General features: G+C 34.4%; 1 protein-coding gene across 4 annotated transcripts in view; it reads right to left on the minus strand.

Annotated features, from left to right (window-relative positions):
* Window positions 1-18800, minus strand: part of TBK1 (TANK binding kinase 1) — an 80720-nt gene that overhangs the window by 44976 nt on the left and 16944 nt on the right. For 3 of the 4 annotated variants that reach the window (XM_082422744.1, XM_082422747.1, XM_082422745.1), the window contains exons 6-20: window positions 16971-17131; window positions 14166-14276; window positions 10597-10776; window positions 8800-8996; window positions 7877-7935; window positions 7392-7483; window positions 5802-5903; window positions 4903-4981; window positions 2549-2670; window positions 2374-2450; window positions 1735-1774; window positions 1138-1239; window positions 913-1009; window positions 407-513; window positions 108-179 (exon numbers count right to left, since the gene is read on the minus strand). In XM_082422744.1, coding sequence (XP_082278870.1) covers window positions 108-179; window positions 407-513; window positions 913-1009; window positions 1138-1239; window positions 1735-1774; window positions 2374-2450; window positions 2549-2670; window positions 4903-4981; window positions 5802-5903; window positions 7392-7483; window positions 7877-7935; window positions 8800-8996; window positions 10597-10776; window positions 14166-14276; window positions 16971-17131 — 1598 coding nt within the window. The remainder of the gene's footprint in view (window positions 1-107; window positions 180-406; window positions 514-912; window positions 1010-1137; window positions 1240-1734; window positions 1775-2373; window positions 2451-2548; window positions 2671-4902; window positions 4982-5801; window positions 5904-7391; window positions 7484-7876; window positions 7936-8799; window positions 8997-10596; window positions 10777-14165; window positions 14277-16970; window positions 17132-18800) is intronic. The other variant, XM_082422746.1, reaches the window with a different exon arrangement.

Here is an 18800-nt window from a genome sequence, read left to right on the forward strand (position 1 = left end):
GCTTAACCTATTGATACAGGAAGACAGACAGATACAAGTATAGATGTATCTTTATGTACTCAATTGCATATATAATCACAGGGCAGAATGATCTTTGTATTACTCACCTTTCTAAAATATGATTATTTTCAGCAAGTTCTTTAACTACCCCTTCCATTTCTTCCTTTAATTTCTTCATACTATATTCAAAATAAAGATAAAAGTACCTGTGCTCAAAAAAAGTATGCAAGTGTTTTACAGTTATATTTATAGTATGTTTAGTTCTCTAGATTGATCTAAGTCATTAAATAATATTAGCAAATGTATTCATAACAAATATACAACATTTCAAAATAAAAGAGCAAGATCACAAAATGAAATAAAAACAAATGGAAACACTACAGTTACCAAATAATAAATTTCTTACCCAAGAGTCATTTCTACTAATGTGTTAGAACATGGATAAATTGGGGTCATGGTATGTTTGATTCCACTGGAGGCTGCAAACATTTTCTGTGGCAAAGTTTCTTGTAACTAGAACATCAAAAACAAACAAACAAAAAAACCATATCAATCACAGGACAGAATACTTACTACAGATCTTAGATCAAATGTTACAGGTTTTAATAAGCCCTTTATAGCTTTAAGTTTTAATTTCAAAACCATCAATGATATAATACTTAAAACTCTTTAAGAAAAACTTTGCATATAGATGATTTTAAAAAATGGTCTATCAGATGTTTTTCACTGTAAAACATCTTAAAACTTGGCTCAAAATACATACCACAAGTGGGCAAGCAGAGCTGAATATAGGCATATTATACCCTATTTCTCTCTTCTCAAACATTATCAGATATAAACTTAGAAGAATTTTATTTTAATTTTTCCTAGTAGGAAAAAGCCTTTTTTTTCTAGATAATTTTGAAGCTATACCTCATTAGTATAGTCTTGATACTTTGATACTTCTTCTTCAATATCAAAACACTGATTAGTTAGGGATAATAACTGTTTCCTAAGATGAAGCATCTTTCTGAAAACCAAAAAGAACCAATTAATAAGCAGTCTAATGAAATATTGTTTTTACTTAAAATATATAATATACATTAAATTATATATTGTGCAGACAACCACTAATCACCCCCCAAAAAGTTTACTTACCTCATCCATTCTTCTGACTTATCCAAAAAAGCCTCGTACTTTTTAACACATTCATCTGTAAAGTGGGTCATAGCTTTTGTTGCATGATAATACAGTTTTTGCCTGTAATTTAGAAATAATCAGAGGCTTAAACCAATGTCACTGTTTCTATTTCCAATATTAAAGAATTTTCAAATATACGAAATTTATTTCCTGTAATGACTGTTGTGGGTTTAGAATATTTACGGTAGAAAGCCTAAGGTTTCTAAGACATACATTATAGCAGCAAGAGGAGAAAAAGAAGGTTGATAGTGGAGAATGGTCAAAAACTATTTATCGAATGAGGTTAAGGTTAAGGAGGTGGTCAAGTCTGCCCTTGCCTATGTTCTCCATTATCTGTCCTTCTGCAATCAGAGCACAGGAGGCAGAAGACTGCCCCCTTATTCTCCCGTCTCAGTAACCTCTCAACCAGGGGCCAGATGAGTGGGCCTCAAATATGTGCACATACAGTAACAGTTCTATAAAGCCAAGATTAAAATGTATTTTTTATTATGATTAATTCCAACTTTAAGAAGAAACATAACCAAAAATAATTATTAAACATAATCGGACACTTACTTATCAAATTTGTGGATTTGTTCTTCATTATAAGCTAGTCCTAAAAATAAGAATATGTATTACTCTTGTAAATGTAATATCATAAAATCACATGCAATTTTTTTTTGAGATTATTACTTCATAAAGGCTAAGCGTTTAAAGCAGATGTCACAAACTTCTGACCCATGGGTAGAAACTGCCCACAAATGCTTTTATTTGGTCTGTACAGTGCTAATGTTAAAAAAAAAAATTAACTGCCAACATTTAAAAATCAGGATATTTCTAATAAAGTCTATTTCTAGCTTCTCTTGAGGTCTAGGAACATGGGAAAAACAATCAGGTGAATCTGAGTAGTGGCTCTCCCCTTCACACGGGGGTGGGGTCCGCCTCTCTAGTCCCCTTCAGTTTCCACGGGCCAATCTCATTCCTTTCCGTTACGTGTGTGGCCTCTAGAGGTTTCAGAGTTCTGATCCCTGATTTGAAATACTCAAAAGGTTGGTTTTAAGGATAATTTTTAATACCTTCAACCTCTTCCCTGACAGAACCAAGTCTCTGAAATAAATAACTTATGTAGTCACCCTTACAAATATACCAAATTAATTCAACCGAATTACAACTAGTAGGGCTGACTCAGATTAACAAATGGAAAATTTTACTTACTACGTTCTGCTTTGTCTTTTTTGAACTGATAGTAAATCTCTGTGATGCAATTTAACAGGACTTGTAGCTTTTCTACACTATTTAAGAAAGAAAAATCCAAATAAATTAATTGAGTCAATGCGAAAAAGGACATTTAATAGTAAGAGCAGAAACTGCCAATGCAGTTATAACCTACTGTCTATCTTTTGGATGAGTGCCTTCTTGATGGGTCCATGTATCTGCCAGCAATCCACCTGGAGATAATTTGCTTTCAATATCCTGAAGACTGGTTTCGATTGTTCCCTGAGAACTGGAAAGCTAAATAAAACCAATGGGTTCAGATCCAGATTACCAAAAATCAGAAATGATCATCACAATGCCAATGGAGCCTAAAGTTTGAATAACATTTCTTTTGTAGATTACTTCAGTTCAAAGTCAGAATAATTATTTTTATCTTTAAATGGAAGGACAGTTTCTTAGGTTATATTCCACCAAGAGTACAATATGATAATAAAACATGAGTATTAATATATTTTATAGGGCTTCCCTGGTGGCATAGTGGTTAAGAATCCGCCTGCCAATGCAGGGGACACGGGTTCATGCCCTGGTCTGGGAAGATCCCACATGCTGCAGAGCAACTAAGCCCGTGCGCCACAACTACCAAGCCTGCGCTCTAGAGCCCATGAGCCATAACTACTGAGCCTGCATGCCATAACTACTGAAGCCCGCGCACCTAGAGCCCGGGCTCAGCAACAAGAGAAGCCACCACAATGAGAAGCCCGTGCACTGCAGTGAAGAGTGGCCCCCGCTTGCCGCAACTAGAGGAAGCCTGCACACAGCAACGAAGACCCAACACAGACAAAAATAAATTAATTTTTAAAAATCTTAGATAAAATATATTTTATAAAACATTGCTTACATCTAATACTCTTTTTTAAAAAACATAGAAAATACTTTTAATCATTCAATTAAGCTTGTTTCTTTATCTACAAAATATGGTTAGTACTCTATCTCATGAAAATCAAAGAGGAGAATTATTAGCATAGTCCCAAGTATAAATGTAGATATGAAAAATTGTGCTCTTTGTTTAGAGCTAAAAAGAAAAGTACCTCCTCTTAAAAACAAAAAATGAAACCTCATCTAAGATCCTGTTCATTTTAAGCTTAGTAAATTTATCACTTATCTACCACAGAACTGAGAGCATCTGTAAAAGTTTTGAAGAAAGGATAAAAGTTGGACTTAAAGGATGAATATGTTTGAATATTTTAAGTGTCCTGATACTATTGTTTTTCAAATTAAGTTTTAAGTGGTGGTTTATGCTGCTACTAGCAACAAACAACCGTGCCCATGTTAGCACTGGCATTATATATAATTCTTAAAGCCTTGCTAATTTGAAAGACAAAATGGTATCTTACTGTTATACTACGCAATTTTCTATTACTCTTGGGGTTGAACTTTTTTTTCCAAGAGTTTCACTTAGATCTATTCATTTTTAAATCATTTCTAAATGTTCTCTATTTACTGCAGATTTAATGTTTTCCTTATGCATTTGTATGAATTATTTTCATATATATAAAAAAACCCTTTATCTAATTTTCTCAATCTATTTGTTTTTTAACATTATTTTTTTTAACATATAGAGATCTTGGGAATTCCCTGGTGGTCCAGTGGTTAGGACTCTGCACTTTCACTGCCGAGGGCCCAGGTTCAATCCCTGGCTGGGGAACTCAGATCCTACAAGCCGCATGGTGCAGCCAAAAAGGAAAAAAAAAAAGAAAAAACTAAAACAAAACAAAAAACATATAGAGATCTTAAATTCTTTCTTTATTTAATATTTTTTTAAAAATTTATTTTATTTATTTATTTTTGGCTGCGTTGGATCTTCGTTGCTGCGCGCGGGCTTTCTCTAGTTGCGGCGAGCGGGGGCTAATCTTCGTTGCAGTATGTGGACTTCTCATTGTGGTGGAGCACGGGCTCTAGGCACACGGGCTTCAGTAGCTGTGGCACGCAGGCTCAGCAGTTGTGGCTGGCGGGCTCTAGAGCACAGGCTCAGTAGTTGTGGTGCACGGGCTTAGTTGTTTCACAGCATGTGGGATCTTCTTGGACCAGGGCTCAAACCCTTGTCCCCTGCATTGGCAGGTGGATTCTTAACCACTGTCACCAAGGAAGCCCCTTAAATTCTTATATAATCAAATACATATCTTGCTTTTCATGCTTTATGTCTTCTTTAACATTAACGTTAAAAATGTGTTACCTTATACTTCTAAAATATGGAAAATATTTTATGGACAAAGTTATTTTTTACAGCATTACATAAAAGTGTGAGAAGTAGCAAGCAACCTGAAGGACCAACATTAAGGGGGTAAGAAGTAAAATTATTAATAAATCAATTGGCTGCGATATCATGTTGTGTTCCTTAAGTTGGGAAAAGGCTGTTCTTTCTCTGGAGATCTTTAGGTACATCATGTTTCTAGGAAAGTTCGGATCTAATCTTGCCAGCAAAGGAATAGATTATGAGCCCACGATTGTCAAAATTTTGTAAATACTCACTCTCAACAGTTTGGTGTGTATGTCTGAAATTTCACCTAACTCTGCTGCTTCTAGGTTGATCTTCATCAACTTTTCATATCTGTACGAGAAACAAGTACAGAAAAATTAAATGAGCATAAAATTTTAAATGAGCATAGATTTTAAAAGATGTTTTATAAATTATATGAGTTTTTATTATCATAACCATTTAAGAATAGAATATTGAATGCAAAGCCTATAAGCAACAGATCCCAAGAAAACTTGATGTCTCTGTAAAGAAGGAATTTTATATATTTCTGCTTATAAATTTGCAGATTAAGAGATAAACTAAAAAAGACAACTTTATTTCAGTCTTATGTCAGGATAGTAGTCGAAATACTAGATTTCGGAAATAATGGAGGTCTAGAGTATATACTAGTTGCACTTATTATACTTCCTGTGCAGTACAAACAGTATAGCCTCGGAACAGGGCAGTTTAAAATATCATTCTGTTTCAAAAGGCATTCTCAGGAGTAAGATTAATAAGGAAGAGTAAACTAAAAGTAATCCCCAAATTCTAAAAATACTACCCAAATAGGGTTCTAGAATACCTCTTCCTACTTCCTTTGATCACAGGTTTTATATTTTCCTATGCAGAGTTGTCTGCTTTGCAAGGTAAAAAAAATGAGATGTTTCTATTTCAGATTCCTTTTCCTTTTCAAAGGGAAGGAGAAAATGCCACCAAAGAGATGGTACTCATTTCTTACTGAAATGACTGAATATTTTTGCCCTTATGAGGAAATGACTTAATCTAAGGTTGTCCCTTAATAGAAAGACTTGCAGAGCATGCTATATCATGCCAAGGATAACTAAACAAACTAAACAGAAATGGAAAATTGTTGACATTTTAACCACTATTAGTAAGGAAGTAGTCTACTTACACTTTCACAGTCTTTTCAATGTTTCTGATGCAGAAATCTAATGTGATCACAACTTCTGTCTTTTTGTGAACAGTTTCATTATAATCATCTTTAACTAATTCTCTAAAAAATAATAATACTCCCGTTAGTTTATATGAAGAATTATTTGTTTTCTCTTGCCTTTCACTAATTACACTGCTGTACTACTTACTGTTCAGACAAACTTCTTAACAGTCTTGATACATTATGAAAGCCAATTCACTTTTTACTACTGAAAGCATCTCTGTGACGCTTTATACCTATCCAGGGCACAAACCATTAACACTTATCAGGTTAACAGTTTAGAAATCTAAGGCATTAAAATTATATTAAGGAATAAAAACTAATCTACAATCACACAAATAAGCTGAACAGCATTACATTTTATACCACCAGAATTAATTTTTACTGCTCATAGTAGACTATTGTCTGATTTATACTTAAGCAGGATGACATAGTATATAATTGAAGACCTTCTGATCTACATCAAGGGCTAACAAACTAAGGCCTGATGCCTGTTTCTGCTAAGAAAGGTATTTACATTTTTAAAGGCTGTAAAAACAAAATGAAAACAGAGAACTTGCAGTCCACAAAGTCTAAAATATTTACTAACTGAAAAAGTTTGCCAACAGTGGTCTACATGAAAAACTATTTTCTCATGACTTATTGAACTAAAAGCTAATAAGTAAAAGAAACAAAAGCTTCATGGAGCAGCGACTGGAGTAGATAGCGGCAGCAAGAGAAAACAAGAGCTGTTAGTAACAATGCTATGAAAATAGATGGAGTCAACACTTAGGTTTTTCCAAAAACCATTTAGTAAAAATAAAAAGCCTTCTTAAGAGAAAGAGAAAAGCATAGGCTTACAAACGGGATATGTGAACACATAAAAAAAAAATTATAAGCATAAATTTATGGGTTTAACATAAAGGTGACAGGGAAAAAAAAAGAGCCTTATACTTTTTTCTTCTTAGAAGCAGCAGCAGAAGAACAAGAATGATGAAATGCTTCATATGTTTTTTCGAGAATGGAAGGACAGGTGTGAGGTGGGTATACATACACTGTCACAAGCATTAAAGTCTAAGGGCACTGTTGAGTCCATTATTATGTGCGTATAAAATTGAAACACTTCAAATGATGTTGTATAGAACTAGAGGCACTATTCTTAAGAGACCATTCATTCTCCACTTCTATCAGATGGAAAGATGACATATCATATATTCATCCACAAAACGTTTCTTAGGGTCATGGGGCCACGGCAGTGAAAGTGCCAAGTACTAACCACTGGACCACCAGGGAAATCCTATATTTTTCTAATTTTTTTTTCTTAATTTTAAAATTCAGATACTATTTGTCCTATCTGTCTCATAAGGTTTTTGTAGGAATCAAATGAAAAAAAAAAAAACAGCTGCTAAACGTTTTGTAAACTAAGTGTGAAACAAATGTATTATAATAAAAATCATACACATGACCCTACCTAGTCTGAAGAGGTAAAGCATCAATGATGGGATGATTACCAGTTATTTAATGAGGCCTATGTGAAGATCAATTTTCAAATTTCAATCCATTACTTACATCAACCATCGTATCCCCTTTCGCATTAATTCCTGATAAAGCAGCAAGGTACTGGCAATTCTACAGGCATAACACACAACTCCTGTTACTGCCTAATGAAGAAATACAAAGTGTCAATATTTGGTGCTGTGGTACAGGGTAAGAAAAACTTTCACATAAAAATTTTCAAGCTTTTGTGTTTTTATCATTAAAAACACAGTAAGCTACTAATTTCCAAAAGCTAAGGACAGATATAACTGCAATAAATATTTTATCCTTAACATAATAATGGTAAACATGCACTGTCTCAATGGAGAAAATTTTCCTATGAGTTCAAGAAAGGATACAAAGAAGAAAGAACACAAAAATGTGTCATGGGTAACAATCTAAATGAATAATTTCCTAAATTATATAGGTGTATATAAAGATACACTTTTTATTGCTTCCATTATTGATAAGATAATTTTAATTCAGATGTTTATATAGTCATTTAATTAAATACTAACCTTAGCCATGCTGGCATCCCCATCTAAATCATAACGTGGATGTACTTTAGGGAGGGAAACTGAAATATGACATAATTAAAATCAGAAATAAAAAATTATGAATTATTTCATCCTTCATACATCAACCTCCAAATTAAACATTAACCTCTAAATTACCTCTAAATTAAATGTTAGTGGTAAAACTCTTTAATGTTCTTTTCCTGGTTAAAGAAAACCACTTGAACAAAATGCTCATTCCTTAACAAATTTCCTGCACTATTTCTAAGGAGTTTCATTTCTTTTTCTTAAATATATTCCAACATAACAAGCTCAATGCTTTTCTTTAAATCTAAATCAAATCCTAAGATCTAAACAGAAATATAAAAATCCAGGTAATTTTTTTTCACCACTAGAATTAATAATTTAAAAGATTCCAAAATGCAGATCTAATTTTTCTTAAACTTCAAAGCCTGAAAAAGTGTCCTATTCACCCTGGAAACAATAAATATTTGCTGAGATTTATGATACAAAAGGTTATTTTGAGTAAAATACTAAAAGCAGAGAGCTACAGTAAAACATACATGACAAACTATTTTACCACTTTATAAACAAAATATTTAACGTCATATTTTGTTGCATACAGGGTTTTAAATTTTACTACTATTCTCAATTAACTTACAAAATTTTAATATTTATAAAAGTTCTACATTAATGTCATCATCAGTCGACTTTATGAAGATGACAATCATTTTTATAGTGTTTTTTTTTTTTTTTTCTTTTGGCCGTGCTGCATGGCTTGTGGGATCTTAGTACCCTGACCAGGGATTGAACCGGGGCCCTCAGCAGTGAGAGTGTGGAATCCTACCCACTGTACCGCCAGGGAATTCTCAGGGTTTTTTTTTTTTTAATGGCTAGTAAGAACAGTAAGAAAAATCCCAACTTACTTTTTTCATATATCAATCCTATCGTACTCAGAGGTTCCCGGCTTACTACAAAGATGGGATTTTCCTCAGTAGTTTTAGGGAAATGCTGTGCCAGTCTTCCAGGTTCTAGCACTAAACGTCGTCCTTCATATATAAGTTCTTGATTTGAAGAAATAATTTTGGTTTGTTTATACACCAGTTCATGGAATACAGTAGCACTGTGTGAGAAAAATCCAAAAGGACAACATAATTGGGATAAAAAAAGAGGTAAAAAAATTTTTTTTAACGAGGGCCACAACATTTATTTCTCAGTGATACTTTAGATCGTGACCAGTCCACAGAAATGCTGCTTTGTTGATGCGGATACTATAAAGTCTATTAAACTGAAAATTCCACATAATCTGCCTATACAGCAATCAATTCTAAAATATTTTTATGTTTGATACCTATATTGGATATGTACAATACACAGGATTGTTGTGAGGACTAATGATTTAAATATATAAAGAAATGAGAACAATACTTACAACATGACTATGTAACGTTTGTTAAATGAATTAATAAAATCAGGCATTTTCAAAATGATGTTTTGGGGAAAAAGGCAGATTCTCCCTAAACAGATTCATGAAATCAAATAAATGTTCCAGCAGCAATGTTGTGATTCCAAACAAAAAAAAAGCCACTTTCAAAAAGCCTCTGCTGTGATTTTTGGCTCAGGCTTGCATGGGCTTTTTATGTTCACGCACACTCTTAAGATGAAATAGTGGCCAACACCTAACTATGGTACATATCTATTCAGGCTATTAAGCACCAAAATAAAGATGAATAATATATTTTAACCTAATGTTATATGAATATTATTTTATTCATTATATTTACATTATATTTAATGTTTATAATATTATGTTAGATATAGATTAGACAAAAATGTCTAAAATATTACTCCATCTAATTGCTTTTATTCCTTAATAAATTACCACTGAAAGTCTCTTTTTGAGTTTTATGAGGCATCAAAACTGCTGAGACTTGTCAAACAGCAATTAAGGCATATAGAAAGGATGTAATGTTTTTTTCCCTTTCATTTTAAAAAACATTTTTTTTGAGATCTTTGTAGATTCATGTGCAGTTGAAAGAAATTATATGGAGAGACACTATATACCCTTTACTCAGTTTCCCCCAATGGTAACATCTTGCATAAGTATAGTACAATATTACAATCAGGATCTTGACACTGGTATAATCCACCTATCTTATTCAGATTTCCGTAGTTCCACATGTAAGGATGTGTGTGATTTAGTTATGTAGTTATCACATGGGTAGATTTTTATCACACGGGTGTAATGTGTTTTTTTAAGATAAAACAAATGGTTATTTCCCTAGTACTCAATAAGGGCTTTATGCCACATATGCAAACAGTAACTACACTAACTATCTTTAGGACTTACACTTTAATATTTTTTAAGTGACAGGACAATATTCTTAATAAAACCTGGCCCATTTATTAGTAAATGCTATTTGTAGTTATGTGATTATGTAATTTGAGAGAAAGCACAGAAAGGAAAATAGTCTTGTAAAACTTGCAATGTAAGAACAAGCTAATTTACCTGTAAATTTTAGAAAATTAGAAAACTAATCCTTTTACTCCAAAGATAAGTGAAAAGGAATTTACTCAGCACTCAAACATTTTCTAAGCAGAAAGTGGGTACCTCTGGTGAAGCTGGGGCATCTTTTCTATTTCCTCTCCTGATTTATGAAGATACGTAATAATTATATAACAAGACATTACAGTACAGGAAAAAAATATAAAGAGGTACTTACGTATTATAGCTATGAATATAAACTTTATGAGCTGTCATTTGTTGTAGCGAAAAAACATGAATTATCATCCGGTGAAGTATATCACTTGTTTCTGCAAAAAACTGGTCAAAACCCCAACACTTTTCCTGATCTGCCTCAAGGATGTTTGCAAGAACAGGGGTAAGTAGAACTTGAAGACCCCTAAAACAGTATTGAAAAAAGTTACATGAAGAGTGAATGTGTTATATTTTGTCTAGGTACAAAATCATAATATTTACCAACAAATCAAAGGAACTATTATTAGATTAGATTAATTTAAAATTGTAAAAAATCTGCCAACTTTTCAGAAAGCCAGGTAACCTTGATTTAATATTGCCTGTCAATGAACCAGGGGTTATGGTATTTTTATGTTAGCTTTTACAGATTATTTTCTTTGATTCTCTCCTTCCCAAGTTTCCTCACTTTTCCAAACATATTCTAACATTGTATATACATGCTATCCAGGTGAGATAAGTTGATTGGAACCCTGTGGTCATGAGGATAAGATAATGGTTTAATTTCAGGGTCATTAACGTCCTTTTAATACGTCACTCCAATACGTAATTTTTTATGTTGAATTCATATGCCTTTTGTAGTACACTTCTTTAGGAAGGAAAATTACTATAATCATTTAGCAATCAATGAATGCCAATTCAACCAGGAATAATCTTTGACTAATAAACGTAAACATTAAAAAAAAAAGAATGGAAGGACCTTTATTCTTTCCCATGCTTTCACTGAATTTTAAAATATGCTTAAATACACTCAATTATGGAATTTCAAGTAGTCTTAAAAATATATTATTGACTACACGACAGACACTGGAATAATTCCTTGCCTGTTAACAGTTTTTAAGGTATGCAGTGGACATTAAAATTTTTGCCTAGGGCTTCCCTGGTGGCGCAGTGGTTGAGAATCTGCCTGCCAATGCAGGTGACATGGGTTCGAGCCCTGGTCTGGGAAGATCCCACATGCCGTGGAGCAACTAGGCCCGTGAGCCACAACTACTGAGCCTGCGCGTCTGGAGCCTGTGCTCCGCAACAAGAGAGGCCGCGACAGTGAAAGGCCCGCGCACTGCGATGAAGAGTGGCCCCCACTCGCCGCAACTAGAGAAAGCCCTAGCACAGAAATGAAGACCCAACACAGCCATAAATAAGTAAATAAATAAATTAAAAAAAAAAAGTTTTGCCTAACAAGTATCTATTCTCCCTCATTTTGTAAGAGAATCCACACCTCTCTACTCTCTAACTCTACTCCCTGTGCATAGATGGGCATGACAGTCAGGTTTGGTGATTATGATTAGCCAGAAGTGGCCAGGTGGTAGCATGTAAGTTGTTAAATAAGAATCAACCCAGAAATCTTTGCTAAACTATCGGGAAAGAAAGTCTGTCTTTCCACTGAGCTTCCAAAGCTGTGAGAATGTGAATCTGGCAATGCCAGCAGCCATCTTGTGGCTGCCAGGAAAGAGCCTGGCTGAAAGTAAACAGAAATCAGAGAAAAGCAGAACTGAATGATTTGAAGAGACCAAGTCTTGATGACAGTCTGAATCTGAGGATTCCACTGGGCTCTGAGTTACATACACATGTGAACTTTGAATTATAATGTCAATCCATTTTTCACTTAAATCCTGTTTCACTTATATGAACTGAGTTAGGTTTTTCTCATTGGCTATCCAGTCTTGACTAATTAATACATATAAGAAAGAGGACGGTTATCTTTTTTCTGTGGTTGTTACATTTTTGGTAGTTGTTTTTATTGCTGATTGGTAGTACTTAAGGTCCTTACTATTTAAAAAAATCATATAATATACTTTCTGACACCTGAGCAATTTTTATCAAAAAATTTATAACTTGGTGTGCTAAAGAATAATTAGATAAATAAGGCCTGTTACCCTCCTGAAATATGCAATATACAGTTCAGATTGTCACATTATTGAGTCTGAGTGTCAGCAATATAGTTATTAAACAGCAGGTGCTCATTTCCTGACCCCTTTAAATGTTATCAGTTTTGCCTGAGATCTCCAAAATGAGTATTTTCCGAATCAAAATTTAACGCAGATCACTATTATAATATTAAATTTCTGCTCTCCAGTAAAGTGACCTTCTCTTGGTAATTCTAGCTGCATGACATAATTTTATTTTGGAGACTTTTCTTTAAGTAACACACAAAAATGAAACTGTCAGGGTAGTGGTTTTCAAAAATGATTTCAGCACTGGAACTACCGGTTTAAATGAGTTTTCACAGAAATATATAAAATGATAGGACATATTTTATTAGCTTGTGATATGTATATAGTTTAAATAAATATTTTGAATAAATATATTTATTTACTTATATGCTGAAAGTAATACAAAGAGCACCCACAGATTATAAAAGGCATTAAGCCAGTAAATCATAACCTGTGTGTGTTCACTTGTGGATTATACAATTCCTACACTCAGGAAAAACAGAATTCAGTAATTACAGATTCTAAATATTGATGAGTGCCTTGGCTTTATTTCTAGAGTAAAATCTAAAATAATTTACTCTCAAATTAACACAACTTTGTAAATCAAATATACTTCAAAAAAAAAAAAGATACAGCAACAGAAAAAAAAAATTTACTCTCTACTTTTAATTTCTTTTACCTTAAATCTCTCTTTGTGATAACTGAATTTATATATAATTTCAGTTCTGGCTGCCATAATAAGACCTATATGAACATTTGAAATGCTGGAAAAAGTAGTAGAAAACGGTTATTTCTTTCTTTTTTTAAAATTTAATTAATCAATTAATTAATTTATGGCTGCGTTGGGTCTTTGTTGCTGCACGCGGGCTTTATCTAACTGCGGCTAGTGGGGGCTACTCTTCGTTGCAGTGCATGGGCTTCTCTTTGCGGTGGCTTCTCTTGTTGCGGAGCATGGGCTCTAGGTGCGCGGGATTCAGTAGTTGTTGCACACGGTCTCAGTAGTTGTGGCTCGCGGGCTCTAGAGCACAGGCTCAGTAGTTGTGGCGCATGGGCTTAGTTGCTCTGCAGCATGTGGGATCTTCCCAGACCAGGGCTCAAACCCATGTCCCCTGCATTGGCAGGTGGATTCTTAACCACTGTGCCACTAGGGAAGTCCCGAAAACTTATTTCTCACCTTTTGAACAATATGATTGCTTTTTGAAAATGAGGATAATATCAAACTTCTTGAGTGTTTTTTAGAACTCTAGTTATTCCTATCTGTGCCACTATTTGTGCTATGTCATTATGAAGGTCAGCACAAGAGATACCAAGGTCCTTAGCCGGATCCCCACATAGCACACAATTCCAAGACCAGTAATTAGCAATCTCAAAAATGTATGTACGCTCTATGTCCTAAAAGAGATCTGGCAAAATTATTTACATAGACCCAAATCGATCTTTATATTGCCAAAGATGAAAATCACGAATCAAGGCATATGGTTTAATAACATCTACTGAAACATTAAACAAAACAAAACAAAACTACACTTAAGTATTTGTGACTTTAGTCAACAAAGATTCCAAACACCAAAGTGCAAAAGAGAACTGGGTACACTATACTTACCGAGAAAGACTACAAGAAACAGGCATGTCTCCACTCCAGTCAATTGGTCCATTTTCTGCTTTCTGTACTCCAGATATTGCACCAGAAGGCTTTCCAGTAATTATTTTATACCTTGGGGGAATAAAAGCAGATTAAAATAAGCAGTTTGTTACTGCATAGCCTATCAATGGGCTTTGCAAAAATATTTCCTCAGTTGCACCTACAATTATCTACTAGACGAAACTTTGTGATTGATGTTCACAGGATCCATAAAACAATCAAAATACTTTGAATCTGACTGACTGAAGTAGAATAGTGGCTGTACGATTATTTTACTTATGCCATAATTAATTTTCATTTGGGCTCTCAGAGTGCCATAAAACAGCATCTTGATGTTCACAACAAAAATATTAATTTTTCCATCTGAAAAAATTGAGCAAACACAAAAAAAGTTATGTTACAGAATGTCTCTAGACCATAAAAAAAAGCATCTAATCCCTCTTACCCATATTATCCAAAGGCACAGTCAACTGGACCATGAAATTACTGGAGAATGAACAATAGCTTTCTTTAAAAAAAAAAAAAAGATAAAACTACACATAGCACAGTAACAGAACATTTTTGCATATTGAAAACATATATACACATATAGGAATAGATGTGTGTACCAAAATTAAAAGTCAAACTTAATCTGCTTCTCGAGGAAGGTGACAAAAATAAAGATGAGTTAAAGAAAAAGATGGATGGGGAAGCAAGAGAATACTAATAATGATGGAGGCAAGGCAGCCTTTCAGGTGTCAGCACTTTCCAAAACAAAACCTTAAAGTAGTAGAGAAAAACGAGGTTCATGCCTTCCAGATGAAAATGTAAATCATAACACAGCAGAATCTTACATAAGTTTATAAATATTATTTCTGGCATAATTTTTTTGGTTTGTTTAATGTCTACATAAATGTGCTCTGAGCAAATTAATATATTCTTTAAAACAGTAGAAGAAACCAGTACAACTGATTTGGACCGCTTCCTGCTTCTTCAGTAGAGGCAGCCAGGACTTCTGCCTTAAGAGATTTTTCAGAGAAGAAGGAAATTAATGTGAAAAATAAGTTGCATTCACGTGAGAACCATCTGATTGTGGAGAAATAAGCAGAGATATGTGAGATTAACGCAAGAAAAGAGAAGTGAATAGAATGAATGGCAGAATTCTTAATTAAGGTACCGCTTATAAATTCTTGAAAAAACTTAACTAATTTTGTTGAGATCCATACACAAATACATTTATTAACATGTAAATGAGATGCTGAGGGATCAACATGGCTATAATGTGAGATGAATACATCACTCAATAGTAAAGTAAAACAGTCATTATTACTTCTTTAAGTGCTTCTGAACATTCATTAGCATCAGTATCCATAAAAAGTTGAGTTTCTGTGCAAATAAAGAAAAAAATTCTTCTAATGGTATTATCTGCCCACATGGTGGTCAGATAAAATCGTCAGGTATTCCTAGTTGCTTACAAGTCATATTTCCTTTATTAGGGAGCATCACACTTTTATTTAATCTATTTTTAGGGCAGCAAGACATGCTGATACTGCTTTAAAACACCTATGACAATAAAAACATGATTAACTGTTGGGCACACTTTATGTTTAATGAGGAAAAACAGAAATTGACTCTTAGCCTTCATTAATGAAGAGATTTTATAAAAAGGACACTGCTGTAAAGCAGTCTCAAGATGATGCTATACCAAAATCATCAGTACAGTAATGGATAGCTTCTTCCCATGAATTTGTACACTGTCCTTGCTGGAAAACATTTAGATATCCAGGTTTTAGCAAAAGTCTTCGTTACCAGTTGAACTGGTTTACTTCCGCAAACAAACAAAAGAAAAAATATGCTTCTCCTAATTTTCTGAGACGAGATTAGATAAAAGATTGTATTTTTACAGTTGTGATTATTACTTTATCATGTTTGCTTGTAAAGGGCAGGGTCAAACATATAAAGTTCTGAGAGAAATGTTAAGATCTAAAAGAATGGTTGAACATGTTAGGCTGTCAAATGAGTTACTTCACTAAACCAAACAATCATAACCTCATAGTTTTATGTGTACATAGGTTGGCTGTTTCTCATGAGGCAAGGTCATTCACTAATTTCTTTTAAAATAAAAAGAAGTGTGGCCAATGTATGGATGAATTTTATAATAGATTTCACATCTAAAAATCCATCCTTCTTTTCTTCCATTATTTAGTTTACAGTAGTGACTTTGTACACAGTAATTATTTCCTAATAATTATGGCAGTACATAAATGTATAATGTACTAGTAAAATGCATTCAGGCTTTGGACTGAAACTGCAACACGAAAAAAATGTAATATTACATTAAACGTTATTTTTGAAATGGTTAAAGAATCAGGTCAGTTCAGGGTAAGAACCGTATTTCTTTTTGATCCAGTAATGGTTCTAGTACTCCACAGAAGTTCTATTTTTTTTTTTTTTTTGGTTACAGGCTTATCAGAAAAAGCCTGATAAGCACACAGAGAAATATACAGTGCATTGAAATAAACTCCAGAAAGCAGTATATTTTTAATATGCATCAAAGACTGGATGCCATTTATGCTTTGTACATAAGATAGTTAGACATGGTATGAAACAGTATGCCTATACACTTTGATAAGGCTGCATTCTTATTAAAAAACCAAATAGCTTAAAATATCAGAAATGATGACTAGATCAATTTTCAGTAGCGTACCCCTCTAACATGATGAAACAAAATAAGACAGAGATACATTTAAAAAATTATCTCTAATTTTAGATGGAGAAACCACTTACATCACTTCCTTATTCCTACGTGGCCCTTCAAACGGTCTAAATGGCAGTGATCCAGTAGCTGCATGGTAAAATGTTACCCCAATGCTCCAAAGATCAACAGTCGCTCCATATTTCTTCTGATGATCTTTTCTCAGCACTGCTCTCTCATACATATCAGGATGCTTTAAAAAGAAAAGAAAAAGCTACTAACTTGTGTTCTATGATAATACATTACACAAAAATGGGTATCAATAATGCCTGGAAATTCTATTATATTTTCCTAATTATTTCACTTTCCCAATCTGAAGAGACTATTTTACATCTTGCCCGTTCTCCTCAAACCTCCAACACCATCTCCTTCAACCCTCAATTTTCATGACCTCACTTCATAATTCAATGAGGAAATGGAAGAAATCAGAGATCAACTCTCCCTTATGCCTGTTACCAAATACCAACCTACCTGAATCTGTGTCCAGAGCTAAGCCTACTTTCCAGTTATAATGGAACTGCTCCTATCAAAGGCTAACTTTTCCATCTGTGTTGTGGGGCCCATCATATCATCTCACCAATTCCACAAATCAATTCCTGTAACTACCACTTTTATTTTATGCATCAATTTCCCCCCTTCGAATGGATCATTCCTTTCAGCTTACACACATGCTTTAATATCTCCCATTAAAAATAAAAAAACCGGGCTTCCCTGGTGGCGCAGTGGTTGAGAATCTGCCTGCCAATGCAGGGCACACGGGTTCGAGCCCTGGTCTGGGAAGATCCCACATGCCGCGGAGCAACTGGGCCCGTGAGCCACAATTACTGAGCCTGCGCGTCTGGAGCCTGTGCTCCCCAACAAGAGAGGCCGCGACAGTGAAAGGCCCGCGCACCGCGATGAAGAGTGGTCCCCACTTGCCGCAACTAGAGAAAGCCCTCGCACAGAAACGAAGACCTAACACAGCCATAAATAAAATAAATAAATAATTTAAAAAAAAAATAAAAAAACCCTAAATAGACCCTACCTCCTCTTGTAGCTATCACCCAAATCTCTGCTTCCCTCCATAGCAAAACTCAAAATAGCTGTCTACATTTCCAGCTGCCTTATTTCCTCATCTCCCGTTCAAGCCTATGGCATTAAATATTACCTATATCCTTTAACTCCCCAAACTACCTCTTGTCCTGGGCTCTGGATTCATATATGCTACTGTTTTCTTGAATGTCTAAAAGGTAGCTTAAATTTAAGGTATCCAAAATAGACCCTTGGTCTTCCGACTCAAACTTGTTTCCTTCTAATCTTTATCCTTTAAGTAAATGGTACCATCATCTACCCAGTCGCTCATACCCAAAACATATCAGGCAGCCTTGACTCCTCTCCCTCATCTCTCACATGCAATCCATCTGAGCAAGTCATATGGGCTCTGAGATGAAAATTTAATTTTCTAGAATTAATTCAGAGGACTAGCCTGACTAGGTACACTGGGGGATACAGCAACTGAGACAAGTAGTTGGTCTGATGTTAAACACATGTCCTTAAGCACAGAAGACACTATGATACAGTTGTGGAGAACAGGTGGAACTTATAGAGCATGGCTTAGGAGCTTACAGATCCAGACAGAGATGGACATTAAGCTCTGCAGAGGACAACCAGAGGTCATACATGCTTAGCCTCGTGACATTTGTCTTTACGTAAGTTACGTGCTGGAACTTTAAGATTTTTCGAAGATAAAGCTACAAGAGTGTACTCTCGACCAAAGTAGAGTCATCTCACAAATGATGCCAAATGAAAACAATGCCTTACGACATTGTGGTATTTGGCAGTGACCCAAGGGACTGGGAACCCATGCAGATAACACTGCTGGG

The sequence above is a fragment of the Balaenoptera physalus genome, assembly GCF_965194825.1.
Source record: "Balaenoptera physalus genome assembly, chromosome: 13".
Taxonomy (NCBI): domain Eukaryota; kingdom Metazoa; phylum Chordata; class Mammalia; order Artiodactyla; family Balaenopteridae; genus Balaenoptera; species Balaenoptera physalus.